Raw genomic sequence first — 16,338 nt, 5'->3', positions numbered from 1 at the left:
CGTCCCATTCACATTGGGCAATAACTCTGCCAGAGCGACTTTTCTCTTTGTCACGGGCCTCCTGGGCTGTCTCCCAAAATAACAGAGACAAAGGCTCCTTGTCTATTAACCATGGATGACTTTTCCAGAAACCCAGGCCATTTCACCTGTTCTACGGATACTGGCGCTCAACTACCATAAACGCATCAATCAACACACGCCATGAGTGTGGTCTCTATAATATACATTACTCACTCGTCTCTCATTACAAAATCAACAATGAAGGCAAAAATTGACTGCTGTCAATGACATACTGCCCCTAATTTAGATTGGAGTCCTCGACCAGACATGCCTCCAAATCCAGTTTAGCCTATTCGGTCACGTGTCTTTAATCTGGGGGTTGCAAGCCTCAAAGAGGCGTCATCATCTGTGAATTCAGTCCTCCTCTTCATCAGCATTCACCAACTCCTCACCTCCTCAAGCTGCTCACACAGCGACTCGCTGCCCATATCTGACCCCATACTTTCACTTAGGCGTGTCATATGATATTCTCAGACTTGGTATAGAGCTCCCACAGGCTCTGACGAGCCCAGTCTCGCCTCTCCTCACAACTCCCAACCTCTGCACCTTGGTCCACGGTCCTCGTCGCAAACTCTCAGCAACCAGCAAACATGGCGCATCTTCAGCAGCAACTCAAGAGCTTCAACGCGGGGGTCATGGACTATGCCAAGTCCATGCCCCAGCAGCGACGGTTCGTCCACAATAACTCTGCGAGCAGTTCCCAAGTTCCCTCGTCAACCTCTACGCCCACGCCCGGGGGAAATAATGAACAAAAGAAGAAGCGCCATGATGCGGACATTGTGTATTCCCAGCCTGCCAACACAGGCACGGGCAAGGATATCATGACTCAGGTGGTCTTTGCTATTGAGCATATGAAGACGAAAGGCGTCCCGCTTACGTTCAACGATATCGTTTCCTACCTTTCCCTGCAACATCGGGCGAATGACCAGGGCTATATCCAGGCACTGCGGAGTATCTTGCAGATGCATGAGAAGGTGCAATTTGACCCTAGCGGAGCCAATGGAGAGGGCACATTCGGCTTCCGTCCACCGCACGATGTCCGTACTGCGGAACAGCTTCTTCAGAAACTGCAGGCACAGTCTACGGGAGTTGGGATGAGCGTTCGGGAGCTCAGAGAGGGTTGGCCGAATGTTGAGGATGCAATCAATAAACTGGAGAAGGAGGGCAAGCTGCTTGTCACGCGAAACAAGAAGGACGACCATGCGAAGATGGTCTGGGCCAACGATCCTTCGCTGATCCAACATTTTGATGACGAGTTCAAGCATATCTGGGAGAAGATCAAGATTCCTGAACAACAAGTTGTCAAGGAAGAACTAGAGAAAGCTGGTATCACCCCGACAAACAAGAATAAGGTCATCAAACCGCGGCCAAAGGTGGAACATAAGAAGGTTAAGAAGCCTCGTCGCAGTGGTAAAACCACCAACACCCATATGATGGGTGTTCTGCGTGATTACTCACACCTCAAACGGTAAGGCTTTGGTCATGCCTCCTCGCCTTCTTCCTCAAAACCGGGGCAATGCTTGTTGGGTTATTCAGCGGCTCCCCTTCTGAGCCTCGGATTACCCTACAAATAGCTGCCATTCATCATGCATTTAACGGCGTTTGGTTTGTTCAAGCGACCAGGGACATCTCAGAACTCTAGACTTTCCGTCCCAGTTGCTTCCCGCCCCTGCTGTAAAACACTATATTTAACTAATTAAAAAAAAATGAAGATTGATACCCGAATTATAAATCGAGGACCCTATACATAATCCATTGCAATCGTACGGTGTAGGCGGAGTCTTCGAGAATATCATAGCCTGGTTGTCGATTCCAACAGCCGAGGCATCACCTGTCAAACCACTCAACAAGACCGAATCATATGAATTATGGAATAAGCTGTCGTACACATCGTAGACCACATTTCGCTCATCTAATCTATTCCATGAATGATACTTCAATCTTCTATTCCCCGACCAACGTCTCTAGCAGTAGAAAGGGCCATAAATCCCGACCCAGACCGAAAACACAGAAGAAAGCTATCGATATAAAACATGAACCACTCGTACCCCAAAAAACAAAGGAAAACAAAAAGAAGAAGAAATAGAAAAAAGTAATGCCAGAATGCATCATAATGCTATACAACAAACCCCCAAAGTATACATGAGCAGCCAATCAATCAGTGTTTCCCATTAACTGCCTCGGACCGCTCAACATACTCAACCAGATCCTCAATGGTGCACACCTTGATCCCCCACTTGCGGCCAAACTTCAAGCACCCATCGCGCCTCATCATGCCATTATTCCCCGAGATCTCAGGGACACCCTCCACGATCTCGCCGTCCTCAACCAATTCAGCGATTACACCAGCGGGCGACTTACCCGCCAGTCTGCAGAACTCAACAGCAGCTTCGGTGTGGCCTTTCCGTTGGCGCACGCCGCCGGCCTTCGCTTGGAGAGGGATGATGTGGCCTGGTCTTCGGAAGTCATCGGGGGACGCGGACGGGGACGCGAGGGTTCGGCAGGCTAAAGCGCGGTCTTGAGCAGAGATACCGGTTGTGACAGAGGGGTCGGCGGAATCTATGGAGACGGTGTATGCGGTGCCTTTGGGGTCGGCGTTCTCGATGACCATCTGGGGGAGTTGGAGCCGGTTGGCGATCTCGGGTGTAATGGGCGCGCAGATTAAACCACTTTATTGGGCGCAATTGTTAGCATAGTGAAGAAGATGCGAAGCTAGAAAAATGAATGCGCTTCCGCATTTAGGTTGCTTCACCGGGTTGGGTTCGAGAAGTCAGAGTACTAACCTGGTATAGCGGACTAAGAATGCCATTTGCGCGTCCGTGATGGACTCCGCGGCGATTATCAAGTCACCTTCATTCTCGCGGTCTTGTGAATCCAGTACGATAATGAATTCCCCATTCTCTGTATGCGAATTGAACAATTAGCCCCGCTCAAGTTAAAAACCGCTGAACAGACGACGCTGGCAATTCTATAGCCCAGCGGCAATCGGAGAGACAGTATATAATAGTATTATAACACAGGGAACTCACTAAAAGCTGCGATTGTGTCCTCAATGGTGTCGAACTGAAGCGCGGGGTCCGTCGGAGAAGGCATTTTGGAGATTCTTGCTTGGAGATTTCGGCCTCGAGCAAAGATAATTTTGGGTTCAGCTTATATTGAACGCCTAGTCAAATGTCTGATCCACGTATTTATGCAGAATCAATTGGGCGCTTTAAACTTCCAAGTGATACCGTAAAGGCGAGGTCGGGTGGCGGGTTTGAGTCACGGCGGAGGCTCGGAGATCTCGGGATTGCGGGGTCGGGAATCGCTGCAGGTACTTGCTCTTTTCTTCGGCAGAGACAGAGAGGCGGGTATGATCAATATATATAGAAGGCAAAAGGGGTTGGACGTGAAAAATAACGTAACCAGGCGAAGAGGATGCACACCGAAGGTCAAGGAAGTGGGATTGCAAATGGTTTGTCAGTCGGCACAGGCGCTATCAAATCCGCCCACGATATCCACCTGCCACCCCCCGCGGGAGCGCTCACGCCGAGGCCTACGGTGTAGACAGCAAAAGCAACGGTTATGTGTAATCCGAGGTGATTGACGAGTGGGGGACGAGTGAACTACCCAAATAGGTAGTAAAAAATATCTCGGAAGAGGTTGCGTCTAATGTATTGACGTCCACATCACGCGAAAGATTAATGTCACTTGAGAAAAATATATCTTCATTGTAAATGTATCGGCCAAAGCAAAATATATTCCGGCAACGGAATTTCAAAAAAAAAAAAAAAAGTCTATATATAATGAATGAAAGCTATCTAAACAAGCTATAAATTCCGCTAAAAATTCACGACAGCTGAAAACAAGTTGCGTTGAAAAGAAGTCATGTTGGGCCCAACCTACAACCTGACACTAAAGTTAAGCACCGAAATCGCCCATGCGCCGCACCTCATCAGCTTGCGTCTCCAGGGCTCGTCGCATCATCTTCGAGTATTCTCGTTCGCGCGCTTGTAGCTCACGCTTTCTAGATAGAACTTCCTCCCGTGTAGCATCATCAACATCTCCATCCAGAGACATCTCATCGTCTTCGCCGAGCTCATCGGCATCTGGTACATCAGAGAATCTGACCCGGCCTAGACGTTCTCCCGTCCACACGAGAAGTTCATCCCCGGTAAGATTTCCACCTGTTGGAAGAATCTTTCGAGCAACATCCCCGTCGTTTTGGGCGCGGGATACACTAGCCCAAAGTCCGGTTACATCGCGTGCCTCGTCGTCATTATGGGAGTTGGCCTCAGTATTTGGACGTTGTCGGTATGAGTTTATATTCAGGCGACGGACTTCGGTGCGCCCGTCACGCTCAACCCATTTTATATTGCCGTCTCCGTCAGAGTACACAATCCGAGTACCGTGAGATTGCACAGAAAGTATTTTCGAGCTAGCCACGCTTTGTCGATTTTGGTATGATGTTGTGAGAGTTGAAGAGCAAGATGACGGCCCGGTTTCATCCATCTCACCAGTCGCAGCGAGGCGATATAATTCCAGGGATCCTTTGCCGTTGTACTCACCACATGCTACAACGGTGGATGAATCTGGGTATTTCGAGCTTGAGAATAGGGGGAATCGGGGTGCAGGGACGGAAACAAGCCCACAAAGTCGGCCGCCTGAGTGAACAGTGCTTTGCAGCCGAGGAAAGTACCGACGGTCATACTGAAGTATACTCGGAAAGCGGCCTGCAAGAAATATTGAGTTCACGTGAGGTGCGGGAGGGTGTAGAACCGCGAGGGGTCCAGGTTGAAACAATGGGGCATAATTATCATTCGATTCGGAAAGATCAGGGCTTCGAATGCGGTGCGGTGGCCTGCCATTTGGCTGGAATTGCAGAAGCGGTGAGTCTGGGGGCGTATAAATCAAGGACTCTGGAACCAGAGAAACGTTGGGCTGCTCGCAGCGCATGTTAATTGCTTCTTCCTCCTCGGTCTTTGAAAGTCTGCCGTCATAGATGTGCAGACTCAGTGTGGTCGCCAAGGTCAATGGTACCGAGTAGTCAGTTTCCTGAGACAGGGCAAAGACCGACCATGGATAGCGCTGTTGAGAAATGACCCTCAGAGTCTCAAGATCAACTTCGTTCACAACGTGCCCAACAGCTAAATAGGCTCGTTGGCGGATTGAATCCACACTAACGCATTCACCCAGGTTGATGAACTCCAGCGCCGACTTGGCCGCGGGGTTCTCCTTTCTTTGAGACATATCAACCGTCAGGACCCCCGGTGCACTCGTGCCAAGTATACACCCCTTCGTAGCCCGAGAGCCGATAGAGTGAGAATGGTTAAGGTCCCACACGCAAACGCTGCCATCGCTCAAGGGCGACACGACCTTATTCTGCCTAGCCAAGCTAAAGTCCTTGAGCAGCCCCATCCCCTTCGCGTCGATGTAAGTCTTCCCACCACCCGGTGTCCTAGAGAACGGCTGCTGGAGCCAGCTGAGCGAAATCGGCCCATTCCGAGCAATATACTCTGAATACCAATCGACGTCCTCACCCTCAGCAGACGGATCCCAAGCGGCTGCAGCCCTCGCTCTCTCCCCGAACGTCGGCTGGCTTGAGTTGTTCGAGCTGGCATTGTTCGACTGCGGTTGGATCAGGGATCGGAGCGATGGCTGCCCGAGTGAGCTCAGAGATGCGGTAGGATGCGAGACAAGGCTTTCAGACGCTCCATTTTTAGGACGAGCGGCCGACAGAGCAGCCCAAGTGTTTTCGTAGGAGTGAAGCCTCCATATGTTGTTGTCGCGGGCTAGAGCAAAGAAGTGTTTGGAGACTGACTGAAGCTGGACCTGCTCTGGCGGCGTCAGATCTAAAGGGGTTCACGCTGTGTCAGGAACCGATTCTGTCAAATGGAGTGTGGTGTGGGGTAAAAAGTTCAATCGAGAGGGGTTGTGCTTACAGTCGATTATTTTGGTGAGGATTTCCACAGGCAGCTTCTCCATGAGGCAGAATTTCGAGGGCCACCATTGAGGACGGCGCAGTTTCTCTCGCCTATCTCACTGCGAAATGTATGACAAGGCGCATGGTCCTCAGGCTGGCAGGAGGGTCAAGCGGCTGTTTTATTACATTTCCCCGCGATCTGCAAGTCTAGACTGCCGTCACGTGCAGACAGAGGCTTGCCAATATTATCCCATTCTATACATTAGACTATAAGAATAATTGATAAGTATTATACCTAGGCTTGGAATAAAGACCTATGGAACAAAAGAATAACTAACCATCGGCTAAGATGGTGGCGCGCAGGGAAAACTCCTTGCTTCCAATAACTCCGATTCCCAAGCTTTGACATGAACAGACCAAGTTCAGGTCCCAGCTCTTGTCGAGGAGAGCAGGCTCCGACCACTGAAAGGGGAAACCAAAGATCAACCCAGACCCCAGTTCAATGCAATGCTTCCAAAATGAATATCAACCAATTAACGCCTGAAGGGGAAAAAGATCTAGAGACAAAGGAATCTATTCAACATCCTCAATGTCACGGTGCCTGGCCAGAACGTGGCGCTTGTATTCCTCCTGGTCGGTATCCCACAGCTCGGCTGCCTGGGCATTGAGAGGACTTGCGCTATTCAGGAGTTAGCATAACGGTAGTTTATGAGTTGTCAAGAGGTGTGGTCCTACTTGTTCGGTTCCCCAAGGAGACTCTGCAAACTAAGAAGGACGTTTTGTACGTTGTAAACGGCACTCCATTTGTCACGAAGGATATCCAGACAGATGCGGCCCGAGAAGTCGACATTGGGGTGGTAGATCGGAGTCTTGAAGAGCACAGTGGGCGGCGAGTACGGGTAGTTGTTAGGGAACGAAAAGGAGAGCTTGAATGTCAAGCCCTCATAGGGTGTTTCTGACGGGCCGGTAATGGTAGCAATCCAGGAAAGAAGGTTTCCGTCGGCGTCAGGGAAAGCTGAGATACCCGGGGAAGGGGAAACCATGAGCTGCATCAGTTCAGATTGCAGGCTAAGAGGGTCACAAATGTTAGCTCGTGCAGTGCTAGAAGCTCGCTGTCAAAATGCACATACCGCTTGGTCACGCCCTGAGTATCATTCCGCTGGCTCGAAGGGCCAAGCTTCGAGGCCTCGTGTGCATTAGGCGCGGAGTTCTGGGTGTCTTCCATGGTGTAATCCATTGTGTTTGTCCACGCAGTAGAGGTTGAGGTGTATGTAGAGGATGACGGTACAAGAGATCACTAGCGAAAAGAGAAAAGGAGGCCCGAACAGAAAAGAGCCAAAAAAATCCAAGCTTGAGTAGCAGTAAGGTTAAGGTGGTAGCAGGAAAGGACCAAGGTTGCTTTGGAATGGCGGCTGGATCCGGAAGCAGAAGCACGGGCGGTTGGAATGGGCGGTCCAGCCAAATGCGACCTCGATGCAGTCAGGGCAAGATCTAGGTCGGAATGTCGCGTATCTGACTTGGAAGACAATAGCGGGAAAATGAAAGTTGGATGCAGCGTGGGAATGCAAGACAAAGAGATTGGGTTGAGGAAAGCAGAGGCTGGAGAGGAGAGGAGAGGAGAGAGGGGGCGTGAGGAGCGCCAGACTGCAAGCGCCTTTTGTTTACCACAGCAACCATCTGACCGGACCATCCGACCTTCCTTTGTTCTTGTGGCCATCCTTTGGTGCTGCGCCTGGGCTTGGGTATTATTTTTTCTAATTATATATATCTTTTTATTTTTTGGCAGTTATTGCCCTACATCCACTGACTTCTCATTTCTGAAACTACATATTGTGCCGGCCGTCTCCCGCATGAAACGCTCTTGCAGCGGGGATTACCGCGGATCGCATATGTACGATGCATGACATTTTCGTTGTCAAAATGAATCTCCATCGTCCTCGCCAAGTCCATCAATTGTGCTCAGCTGAGAGCTGGAGCAGAAACTTAATTGGATTGCCGGGCTTCAGCCCATAACGACGATGCTCTGCGACCGGCTGAATCGAGTCCCGCAATCAACACACTGCCGAAAAAGGATAAAGTGGCTTTCGCCGCGTCCCGACCACCGCGTCTCAACCTCGTCAGCCTTCTGCCCTTGCATCCCCAGGAAGTTATTGAACACAAAGAAATACAATAAAAAAATGATTGATCCTTTTCGCTAGCGGATTCTTTCAGCCCAGACCACCCCGAGCTTCCCGTTTTGAGATTATCTTGAAAGATGCACCACTCTCAGCTGGCGCCATTGCCCATCGACCTCCCCTTTCGAATAGTCTCTAAGACATTCGGCCAGGGTGCTTATGCTAGGTATATTTTCTCGCCATTTACGTGTTGTTCTATTCTTGGTGAACTGTGCTGATTCCTTTGTCCCACCAGCTTGAAAAAAGCGTGCCCTGTGAACGCCGATAACCCTGTCTTCGCTGTCAAGTTCATCAACAAAGACTATGCCGCTCGCCATGGCAAGATAAGTCCTCGACAGTTGCTCATGGAAGCAACGGTACACAAACATATTGGCGACCATAACAATATCATTTCCTTCTTCCAAACTGGGGAGGATGGGGCCTGGCGATGGATCGCGATGGAACTAGCCGAAGGAGGGGACCTCTTTGACAAAATCGAAGCGGACGAGGGCGTCGGCGAGGACATCGGCCATGTATACTTCTCCCAGCTTGTCAGCGCGGTAGGATACATGCACTCGAAAGGTGTAGGGCATCGAGATATTAAGCCAGAGAATATTCTCTTGACAGCGGATGGAAATCTGAAAATCGCGGATTTTGGTCTCGCGACGCTTTTCGAATACAAGGGTGGCACCAAGCTGTCCACCACCTTCTGCGGTAGCCCACCTTATATCGCGCCGGAGGTTATCACCTGTAGCACGCGGAATCAAACGAAGGGATCTGGATACCGCCCTGACGTGGCGGACGTCTGGTCTTGTGGGATTGTTCTTTTTGTTCTCCTTGCCGGAAATACACCCTGGGATAGTCCTACGGAGGACAGCTATGAATTTCACGAATATGTTACGAAAAACTCCCGCACATCCGACGAGCTATGGCAGAAACTACCCACCTCCACATTATCACTACTTCGCGGCATGCTGAACGTCGATTCTCACCATAGATTTTCCCTAGAAGATGTCAGAAGACACCCTTGGTTCACCCGTAACAACAAACACCTCACCCCTGATGGCAGACTGCACGACCCGATCAAGATAGCCACATCCATGTTCGAATCTCTACACATTGACCTCTCCCAATCTGTGTCCCGACCCATGAACGGCGGTAGTTTCGGTGCGGATAGAATGGATATCGATATCGGCGACGACTTAGGCGCGGAGCACAGAATCTCATCTACCCAGCCCGAGGTGCCCAGAGGCAACATGATGATCGACTGGGACACGCCGCACCTCACAGAGGTCTTCTCATCGAGCCAACCGACAGGCAAACAGCCACCAAGCAGTCTCAGCCCAGAAATCTTAGAAGACGAACCCACCTTTTCGCAATTCTCGCAACGCCCCTCCGTTCCACTCAGCCGGACTCAAAACGCCCAGCGATTCCACGACATCGTCCCCTCCCGCTCCATGACTCGCTTCTTCTCCGCGTGGGAACTCAAGCTCCTGGTCCCCCTTATCTGCGAAGCACTGCACCGCCTCGGCGTCCCTGTTCCCGCTGTCCCTGGCGTCTCTCCCGGTGACAACTCGGCCATGATTCGAGTCATTACCAGAGACGGGAGGATGTGCCCTCTGCATGGAAAGGTACTTATCGAGTGTGTCTCCGAGGGCCTCTTCGAAATCGAATTCATGAAGGGCAAGGGCGATCCACTTGAGTGGCGCCGGTTCTTCAAGAAGGTCGTCCTGCTTTGTAAGGATGCGGTGTATACACCTGATTCATAGGCAGCCTTCCTGTTTTGTTGGCACTTACATTCACCAATTTTTCGCTTCTATCAACCCTATTTGGAAAATCTGCTTTTGTCACGTTAGACCTGTTTAACGCGTGTATGTATGTATGTATGTATGTATGTATGTATGAGTGATGGATACTTTACTATCTTCGGATAATTTCTGGGGGCAATTATCACTATTTAGCGAATAAGTATTTTGTTCAGGAAGGTCGATGAAATCGGCAAAAGCCTCTGGTAAATCAATATTCCAAAATGGGTATCATATCCTCTCGACCTCACTCGTTGAATAAGGCAAAAGGTATTGTTTCCCCCAATCCATACATACAGTAAGAGAAACCCAATACACAGGGATTGACATAGATAATATAGATATTAACACAGAAAAATCCTCTCAAAGATGAAATATCATATATTGTCACAAGATAGGGCCGGACCCAGCCGCCTTATATACAATCCGCCACAACAACTCCAAAGTCAGACCGAAACGAATCGAACCCGAAAGACAACAAAAACAGCACCAGAACTATGAAAGATACTGCTCATCGTTCTGGATAAGAAGGCCCGCGATTGCCGCAGAAGTGAATGTGCTGAGTGCACCGGTAAGCATAGCGGAGACGGCGACGCGCGATACATCGCCTGATCGGCTGGGTGCGAGCTGTGCAAGCACACCGATTTGGTTACCCAGGGAGCCGATGTTTGCGAAGCCGGCGAGGGCGTAAGTAACAATGATCTGGGAGCGGGCCGAGAGGTCTTGGTAGTCCTCGTCCTCGATCAGTTTTTTGTAGGCAACAAATTCGTTCTGTGTTCGGCAGATGTTAGTAGATGGCCTCGTAGAATGAAGGATCGGGATTTTTTTTTTATTTTTGCGGGGGTTGGGTGTGGGTTTAGGCTTACAGCGACGAGTTTGAGGCCAATGAGCTTTGCGACCTTGAGAATGTCGTCGCCCTCGCGTGAAACGCCGAGGAGGAAGGCAATTGGATAGCAAATGTACCCGACGATAAGGTCGAGGGTTAGCGGAGGGTTGTTGATGCCCAGATAACGCCCCCACCAAGTGAGGAGGCCGTCGATGAGGCCGATAAGGGAGATGATGCAGAGGAGGGTGGCGGTGATCATGCCGCCAATCTTGATACCGAGCCAAGCGCCCTTGGAGAATGCATCGAGGAGATTTGCGGGTTTATCTTCTTGTTCCTCAGGGATGACAACGCGGCCGGCTGTGAGAGTTTCTTCCTCCTCAGGCCACCGCAGTTTTGAACATGCGAGGGACGCAGGAATGCTCATTACACAGGACGAGACAAGCGCCTGTCCACTGACGCCCAGCTGGATATAGGCGATTAGGACGGAACCTGCAATAGTGGCGTAACCGGAGCACATGATTTGGTGAATCTCAGCCATGGTGCAGTGGGGGATAAAGGGCTTGATCAGCATAGCAGATTCTCCTTGGCCGATGAATGGAGAGGCTGCTGCTACCACAGCCTCAGCGCCGGAGACGCGCATGGCCCAGAAGAAGAACACTGCGAGTTTGCGGATGGCCCACTGTAGGATGCCTGCGTAGTAAAGAAGCTGGACAAGAGAAACAAAGAATATAATAGCTGGAACAACAGATACCAGGAAATAGTTGTGGCCCTCGATGAAATTCTCATCGGTCAGAAAGTCCACACCTTTCTGTGCAAACCCCAGGAGCTCGCGAGCCAAAGTGGAGATGAAGTTGAAGATATCAAAACCAACTTGGGTGCGTAGAACGAAAAGCGCGATGATGAATTGAACCAGCATACCCACAATGACGGTGTGCCAGATAATCTTTCTCCGGTTTCTGGAGCTAAGCCAGAGGCAAAATATGAACACCACGAGACCAAATAAGCTAACAGCGCGGTCCTCTCTCTTGTTTCCTGGCGCCTCGGCCGACGCAAAGGTGCCGACTAGGATGACAGCAATGGTCAATAAAGCGCCAGCTGGAACGCGCAAATATTCGGGTATAAAAGTAACAAATCGGCTCGCGGTGTTGTTCCACACATAACGCATTGGCCGCGTGAGGATTGAAATTGGCACATAAAGGAAGATGAGCCGAAGCGTGATGGCGAGATAAAGCAGAAACGGAATGACCCAGCCCAGCTTCCGATAGAGAATAAGGCCAGTAATCCACCACCTTTATCAAGTAGAATGAGTCTCGGCGGACAGCGAGGAGCCGCAAGGTCTGCGGGAAGAGTTGGAAGAAAGGACTCACCCGGTGAACAAAAGCCAGATCACTGCATATAAGAAATGCCTGTAATAAAGGCGATAATAACGGTGAAGCCGCGATTTGAGAGCGGCCTTGCGCCCTCCTGCTTCGACATCTTGTCCACTTGGCTCACTAGTGCTATCCACGGGATGCGAATCCGGTATCGCCTTTTTCTCCGTCATCTCTTCCTTGGAGTATCTGAAGTGCTCGTCCGTCCCTCGAGGCCCCAAATCGGAGGATCCTCTGATGGCATCCTGTGAAGGGTTCGTGGTGACTGGCTCTCTGAGAGCTCTGCCGTCCAAGACGTTCTCGGCTGTCATAGTGTTGAGACTAGCGAAGCAAACACACGTTAGACGAGCTTTGTGCCACTTCACTTATGCCATTGTTTTCGAAGATAGTTACCAGTGCTATCTGTCGCGTGAATTGTTGAAGAATCCACGCGCAAGTTGAGGGAGCTGCGAAAGCTGCAGAAGATCGGCGACAGCTGCGACGATAGTCAAAAGAGGGAACCGCAGATTAAAGTAGGGCCAGGTGTAGCCTCGGACAGTCTAGTAGCAGCGAGATAAGACGGAACGCAAATTAATTAACGGGCGCCAGGCGAAGGAGACCTCCGAGGCGTTATCATTGAGCGCAAGGTAGCATGGTCGTGTGTGCGGGGAGAGCGACAGGCGGGAACAAAAAAATTTCCTCGTGGCTTCAGGGAACCGTGAAGATTTAGTGCCCCAGTTGGCCACTGGTGCGGTCTGATCGCATGATTCAAGGGCCCAAGGCTCGCGGTTTCACTTTCACCAGGCAGGATCCAGCTGGGCACTCAGATCGTCCATTTAATGGGGTTTGCTTGAGCCATTCTTCCACTCAGCTTCTAGAAAACAACGTGGAAGGTCCTACAAAAGGATGGTTTACAGGGGTCTCCGCTGTTGCATCAGCACCAGGATTGTCCCAATTGTGGCCTGAAGAGTCCAAGTCTGAACTTTTTTGGATCTTTTCCCCCGGCTATCAACGGCCAATCACGCTATTCCTCCGAAAGATCAGCGATAAGAGTGTTACAACGCTAAATCGAGTTCTCGAGTCTGAAGGATCAGGTTTTGTAACTCTACGGCGGTGGCTGGCCGTATACTCTGGACTGCTCGTATAGAGGAGGCGCCACTGAAAAAGGAACAGGGCAAGATGAGTGCCTTGTCTCCTGTCGTGTGGACTTTTCTTTCGTCGGCGATAGCGATAAGGGCACAACAGTCTTGGCTCGGCGAACGCCGTTGCAGTGCAGTGGTTCGGTGGTGATTCCTTAATGACCCCGTCCTGATAAGCTTTGCCCCAGAGCAAAGGCCAAAACTCCCGAGTAACGCCCTGGCTCGGCCATGTTGATGCTGGACCGTGTCTCTCGATAATCCTGCATTGGACAGGAATCATCTGAGGCAGCATCAAACGCACAGCTCCACGCGACTCAATTATCTCGAGCAAGTGGCAGGGCTTGGCAGAGAGAATCGGGAGTGCCGGCCGAGGACGCTAAAAGGACACTAAAGCGCGCCACACGCTTAAGGTTACATTCACGACGCGCTCGTTCCGCCATTCAGCAGGCCGTGTCTTCCGCGATTCTGCCAGCAATTCCTCTCCCAATGAACCGGCTGAACCTCGTTTTCTCCACATAGTTATCGTGGAATCCTGGTTCAGCTGGTGGAAATCTGGGGTTCAAATGATTGGCAATTCTAGAAGTAAATATAGAAGTCATAGGCTGTTCCTCGACTGGAATTGCTGCCTCCGGAAGTGGCCGCATTCAGCAAAGTAGTATGTAGCCAATTACCCCTCACGGCGGGACATCGGGCTGCCAAGGCAGCTCTCGACATCTCACAAGACCAGCAATACCTCCGAACGCTGGACACTTCTGGCCTCCTCCTTCACTCGGTTTTATTTCCGTCCAACAAACCACCAATAATAATCGCCCAGGCTAAGCTCCAACTGTCAAGACCCCGGATAATGGAGTCGGATAATAATTTATGGGAGGCTGAAGAAGGCGTTCCCCATATTGACGACCCCTTCATCCAACGCTTCCTCGCTGGCCGTCTTTCTTTGATACAGCGTGAGGAGTCGCAGCGACACGGTTCGGCTCCTGGTATATTCCGGTTCTAATATAATTGCTGACCCCGTGCGCGCGGCCAGATGCCAACCTCCATAATGCCCTGCCCCCGGTGGCCAAAAAAGCATGCGAGATCGTCTCCCATGTATGTGCGCGGGAATTGGCACAGCTCCAACAAGCTGGTTACCCGTCTGACGGCATCCCCCATCCGAGCCTCATGTCCGACACGGAAAAGGTACGGCTAGGGGAGTCCGATCTTTGGAAGATTGTACGAAGCCTGCCCAAGGGTTCTCTTCTGTACGGTCATTTGCCGGCTATGGTTGATATGGACTTTCTTATCGACCAAGCGTTCGCTACTCCAGGGATCCACATATCTGCTCCAAAACCACTGGTAACGCAGCACGACTACCAAGACGCGCCGTTCACTATTCAATATTACTCTGGTTCCACCACCACGGGGCCTACAGATAAGCCTGCGCCATGGACAGATAACTACGAGCCATCAACTCAGATTGAGCTGAAGACTGCTGCTGCTTCGTTCCCCGATGGGGGTGAAGCAGGGTTCCGTAGATGGCTTAAAAGCCGTTGCACCCTAACATCCCAACAGTCACATAATGCCCCACGTGGCAGTAAAGCAATATCGGACTTTCTTAACGTCCGATTGCCTGTCATCAATTCTATCCTTCAATACGAACCCATTTTGCGAGCCTGTCTCCGTCAAATTCTCTCACAGCTGGCCGCTGATGGCATAAGGTATGTCGAGTTCAGAGTTGCGTTTAACTTCCAATATACTCTTGAAGGACGGGATAAACCAGAAGATGATTACGTTGGATGGTTCCGCATCTTCTATGAAGAAGTCAAGCGCTTCAAGGCCTCTGAAGAAGGCGGAAAATTCTATGACGCGCGGGTGATATGGGCCACCATGCGCAGGTTATCAAACAAGGAGATTGGCTTAAGCATGCAGCAGTGCCTTCTCGCAAAGGAAGAATTCCCCGATTCGATCTGTGGGTTTGATTTACTTGGAGTCGAAAGTGATGAGAGACCACTCAATGATCTAGTACCAATTCTGTTTTGGTTTCGTGCACGCTGCGCTGAAGCAGGCGGCCGTGGTCGCCGCGCGGACGAGGGAATGGAGGTCCCATTTATATTCCATGCTGGCCACTGTCTGGGTGATGGAGACCAAGCGGACGATAATCTATTCGACACAATCCTGTTAGGCACCCGAAGAATCAGCCAAGGCCTCTCACTATATAAACACCCTCTGCTCATAGACGTGCTCAAACAAAAGAATATCTTGATTGAATGTTCGCCGAGTTCAAGCGCATGCCTCGGCCTCACCAGCAGCTTCCAATCTCACCCACTTCCAGCTCTTCTATCTCGTGGAGTGTCTGTTGCCATCGCCAACGACTCCCCAGGTGTCTTCGGGCTTGGACAGAATGGTCTGTCACCAGAGTTTTACCAAGCTTTGCTTGCATTCAACAGCATGGGCCTCAGCGGTCTCACGATGTTGGCAGAGAACTCGGTTCGGTGGAGCTGCTACGAAGATCAGTCTTCGAAAGAGTGGACAACGGACCTCCAAGAAGCGATCCTCGGCGAAGGCATCAAAGCCGCTCGCTTACGCGAATTTTACGCTGATTTTCAGAAATTCTGTGAGTGGGTGGTCGAGACCTTCGAAGAAAAGTATAATCTTGGGTGAAAGACAAGCTCTAGCAATATAATCCTATTACGCATTCAGTAGTTATACTGCATACAATGAGCCCACAATATTCTTCCACTACGCCATACTATACCAGATATACCAGACCAATTTCACGCCTAAGGCAGCAACAGCTAACGGCCGGCACGTGATAGCTATCCCGATATGGAAGGAACGACTGGATAAGTCAGAGGCTTAGTCATAATGTCAGCATAAATTTATGCTCGTCTTAGCTTAGAGCTGCTTGTCTCCCCGCGTCTGGTTAGCATTAAATATCAGCGTCATCCATGATGAACCGTGTAGTATCCTCCATAAAGTAAAGAGACCATCGAGAAAGGACCACCTAAGTAAATGGGCATCACCAAAATTGAGCTGGCAGGCTGGGATTCATTCGTGATTGTTCCGCCTGATCACTTATCAGGCTATCAGCTCACTAGCGCTCCGATCCCCCAAACGTCATTCCA

The 16,338-nt window shown here is 50.6% G+C and overlaps 7 protein-coding genes across 7 annotated transcripts; 3 read left to right on the top strand and 4 right to left on the bottom strand.

Moving 5' to 3' along the window:
* The first annotated feature begins 322 nt into the window (after positions 1-322).
* Positions 323-1,772, top strand: ASPVEDRAFT_42150 (transcription factor TFIIE subunit TFA2). The gene has a single exon (XM_040812514.1). It carries the CDS (start codon positions 651-653, stop codon positions 1,530-1,532), a length of 882 nt encoding a protein of 293 aa, XP_040668406.1. The 5' UTR covers positions 323-650; the 3' UTR covers positions 1,533-1,772.
* A 446-nt stretch (positions 1,773-2,218) lies between these two features.
* On the bottom strand, positions 2,219-3,153 carry ASPVEDRAFT_131846 (3,4-dihydroxy-2-butanone-4-phosphate synthase RIB3; the record flags this gene model as incomplete). The annotated part of the gene is made up of 3 exons (XM_040806867.1): positions 2,219-2,729; positions 2,844-2,961; positions 3,090-3,153. The coding sequence occupies 3 exons, from the start codon at positions 3,151-3,153 to the stop codon at positions 2,219-2,221; spliced, it is 693 nt and encodes a 230-aa protein (XP_040668405.1).
* Positions 3,154-3,960: 807 nt separating this feature from the next.
* On the bottom strand, positions 3,961-6,024 carry ASPVEDRAFT_84129 (uncharacterized protein; the record flags this gene model as incomplete). Its single annotated transcript, XM_040817500.1, has 2 exons — positions 3,961-5,891; positions 5,982-6,024. The coding sequence occupies 2 exons, from the start codon at positions 6,022-6,024 to the stop codon at positions 3,961-3,963; spliced, it is 1,974 nt and encodes a 657-aa protein (XP_040668404.1).
* A 77-nt stretch (positions 6,025-6,101) lies between these two features.
* ASPVEDRAFT_42146 (putative ubiquitin conjugating enzyme (UbcK)) lies at positions 6,102-7,672 on the bottom strand. The gene is made up of 3 exons (XM_040812513.1): positions 7,093-7,672; positions 6,698-7,030; positions 6,102-6,641 (listed from the first exon to the last, which is right to left on the bottom strand). Exons 1-3 carry the CDS (start codon positions 7,197-7,199, stop codon positions 6,536-6,538), a joined length of 546 nt encoding a protein of 181 aa, XP_040668403.1. The 5' UTR covers positions 7,200-7,672; the 3' UTR covers positions 6,102-6,535.
* A 369-nt stretch (positions 7,673-8,041) lies between these two features.
* On the top strand, positions 8,042-10,274 carry ASPVEDRAFT_686452 (putative serine/threonine protein kinase). The gene is made up of 2 exons (XM_040815997.1): positions 8,042-8,302; positions 8,372-10,274. Exons 1-2 carry the CDS (start codon positions 8,217-8,219, stop codon positions 9,882-9,884), a joined length of 1,599 nt encoding a protein of 532 aa, XP_040668402.1. The 5' UTR covers positions 8,042-8,216; the 3' UTR covers positions 9,885-10,274.
* ASPVEDRAFT_42143 (NupC/NupG family nucleoside CNT transporter) lies at positions 9,982-12,883 on the bottom strand. The gene is made up of 4 exons (XM_040812512.1): positions 12,510-12,883; positions 12,114-12,437; positions 10,787-12,035; positions 9,982-10,691 (listed from the first exon to the last, which is right to left on the bottom strand). The coding sequence occupies exons 2-4, from the start codon at positions 12,425-12,427 to the stop codon at positions 10,416-10,418; spliced, it is 1,839 nt and encodes a 612-aa protein (XP_040668401.1). The 5' UTR covers positions 12,428-12,437; positions 12,510-12,883; the 3' UTR covers positions 9,982-10,415.
* A 964-nt stretch (positions 12,884-13,847) lies between these two features.
* On the top strand, positions 13,848-16,168 carry ASPVEDRAFT_62622 (putative CECR1 family adenosine deaminase). The gene is made up of 2 exons (XM_040815625.1): positions 13,848-14,202; positions 14,262-16,168. The coding sequence occupies exons 1-2, from the start codon at positions 14,079-14,081 to the stop codon at positions 15,872-15,874; spliced, it is 1,737 nt and encodes a 578-aa protein (XP_040668400.1). The 5' UTR covers positions 13,848-14,078; the 3' UTR covers positions 15,875-16,168.
* The last annotated feature ends 170 nt before the right edge of the window (positions 16,169-16,338 follow it).

This window comes from Aspergillus versicolor (genome assembly GCF_001890125.1).
Source record: "Aspergillus versicolor CBS 583.65 unplaced genomic scaffold ASPVEscaffold_5, whole genome shotgun sequence".
NCBI lineage: Eukaryota > Fungi > Ascomycota > Eurotiomycetes > Eurotiales > Aspergillaceae > Aspergillus > Aspergillus versicolor.
The sequence above is the reverse complement of the archived record's forward strand: the minus strand, read 5'-3'. Positions and strand labels throughout refer to the sequence as shown.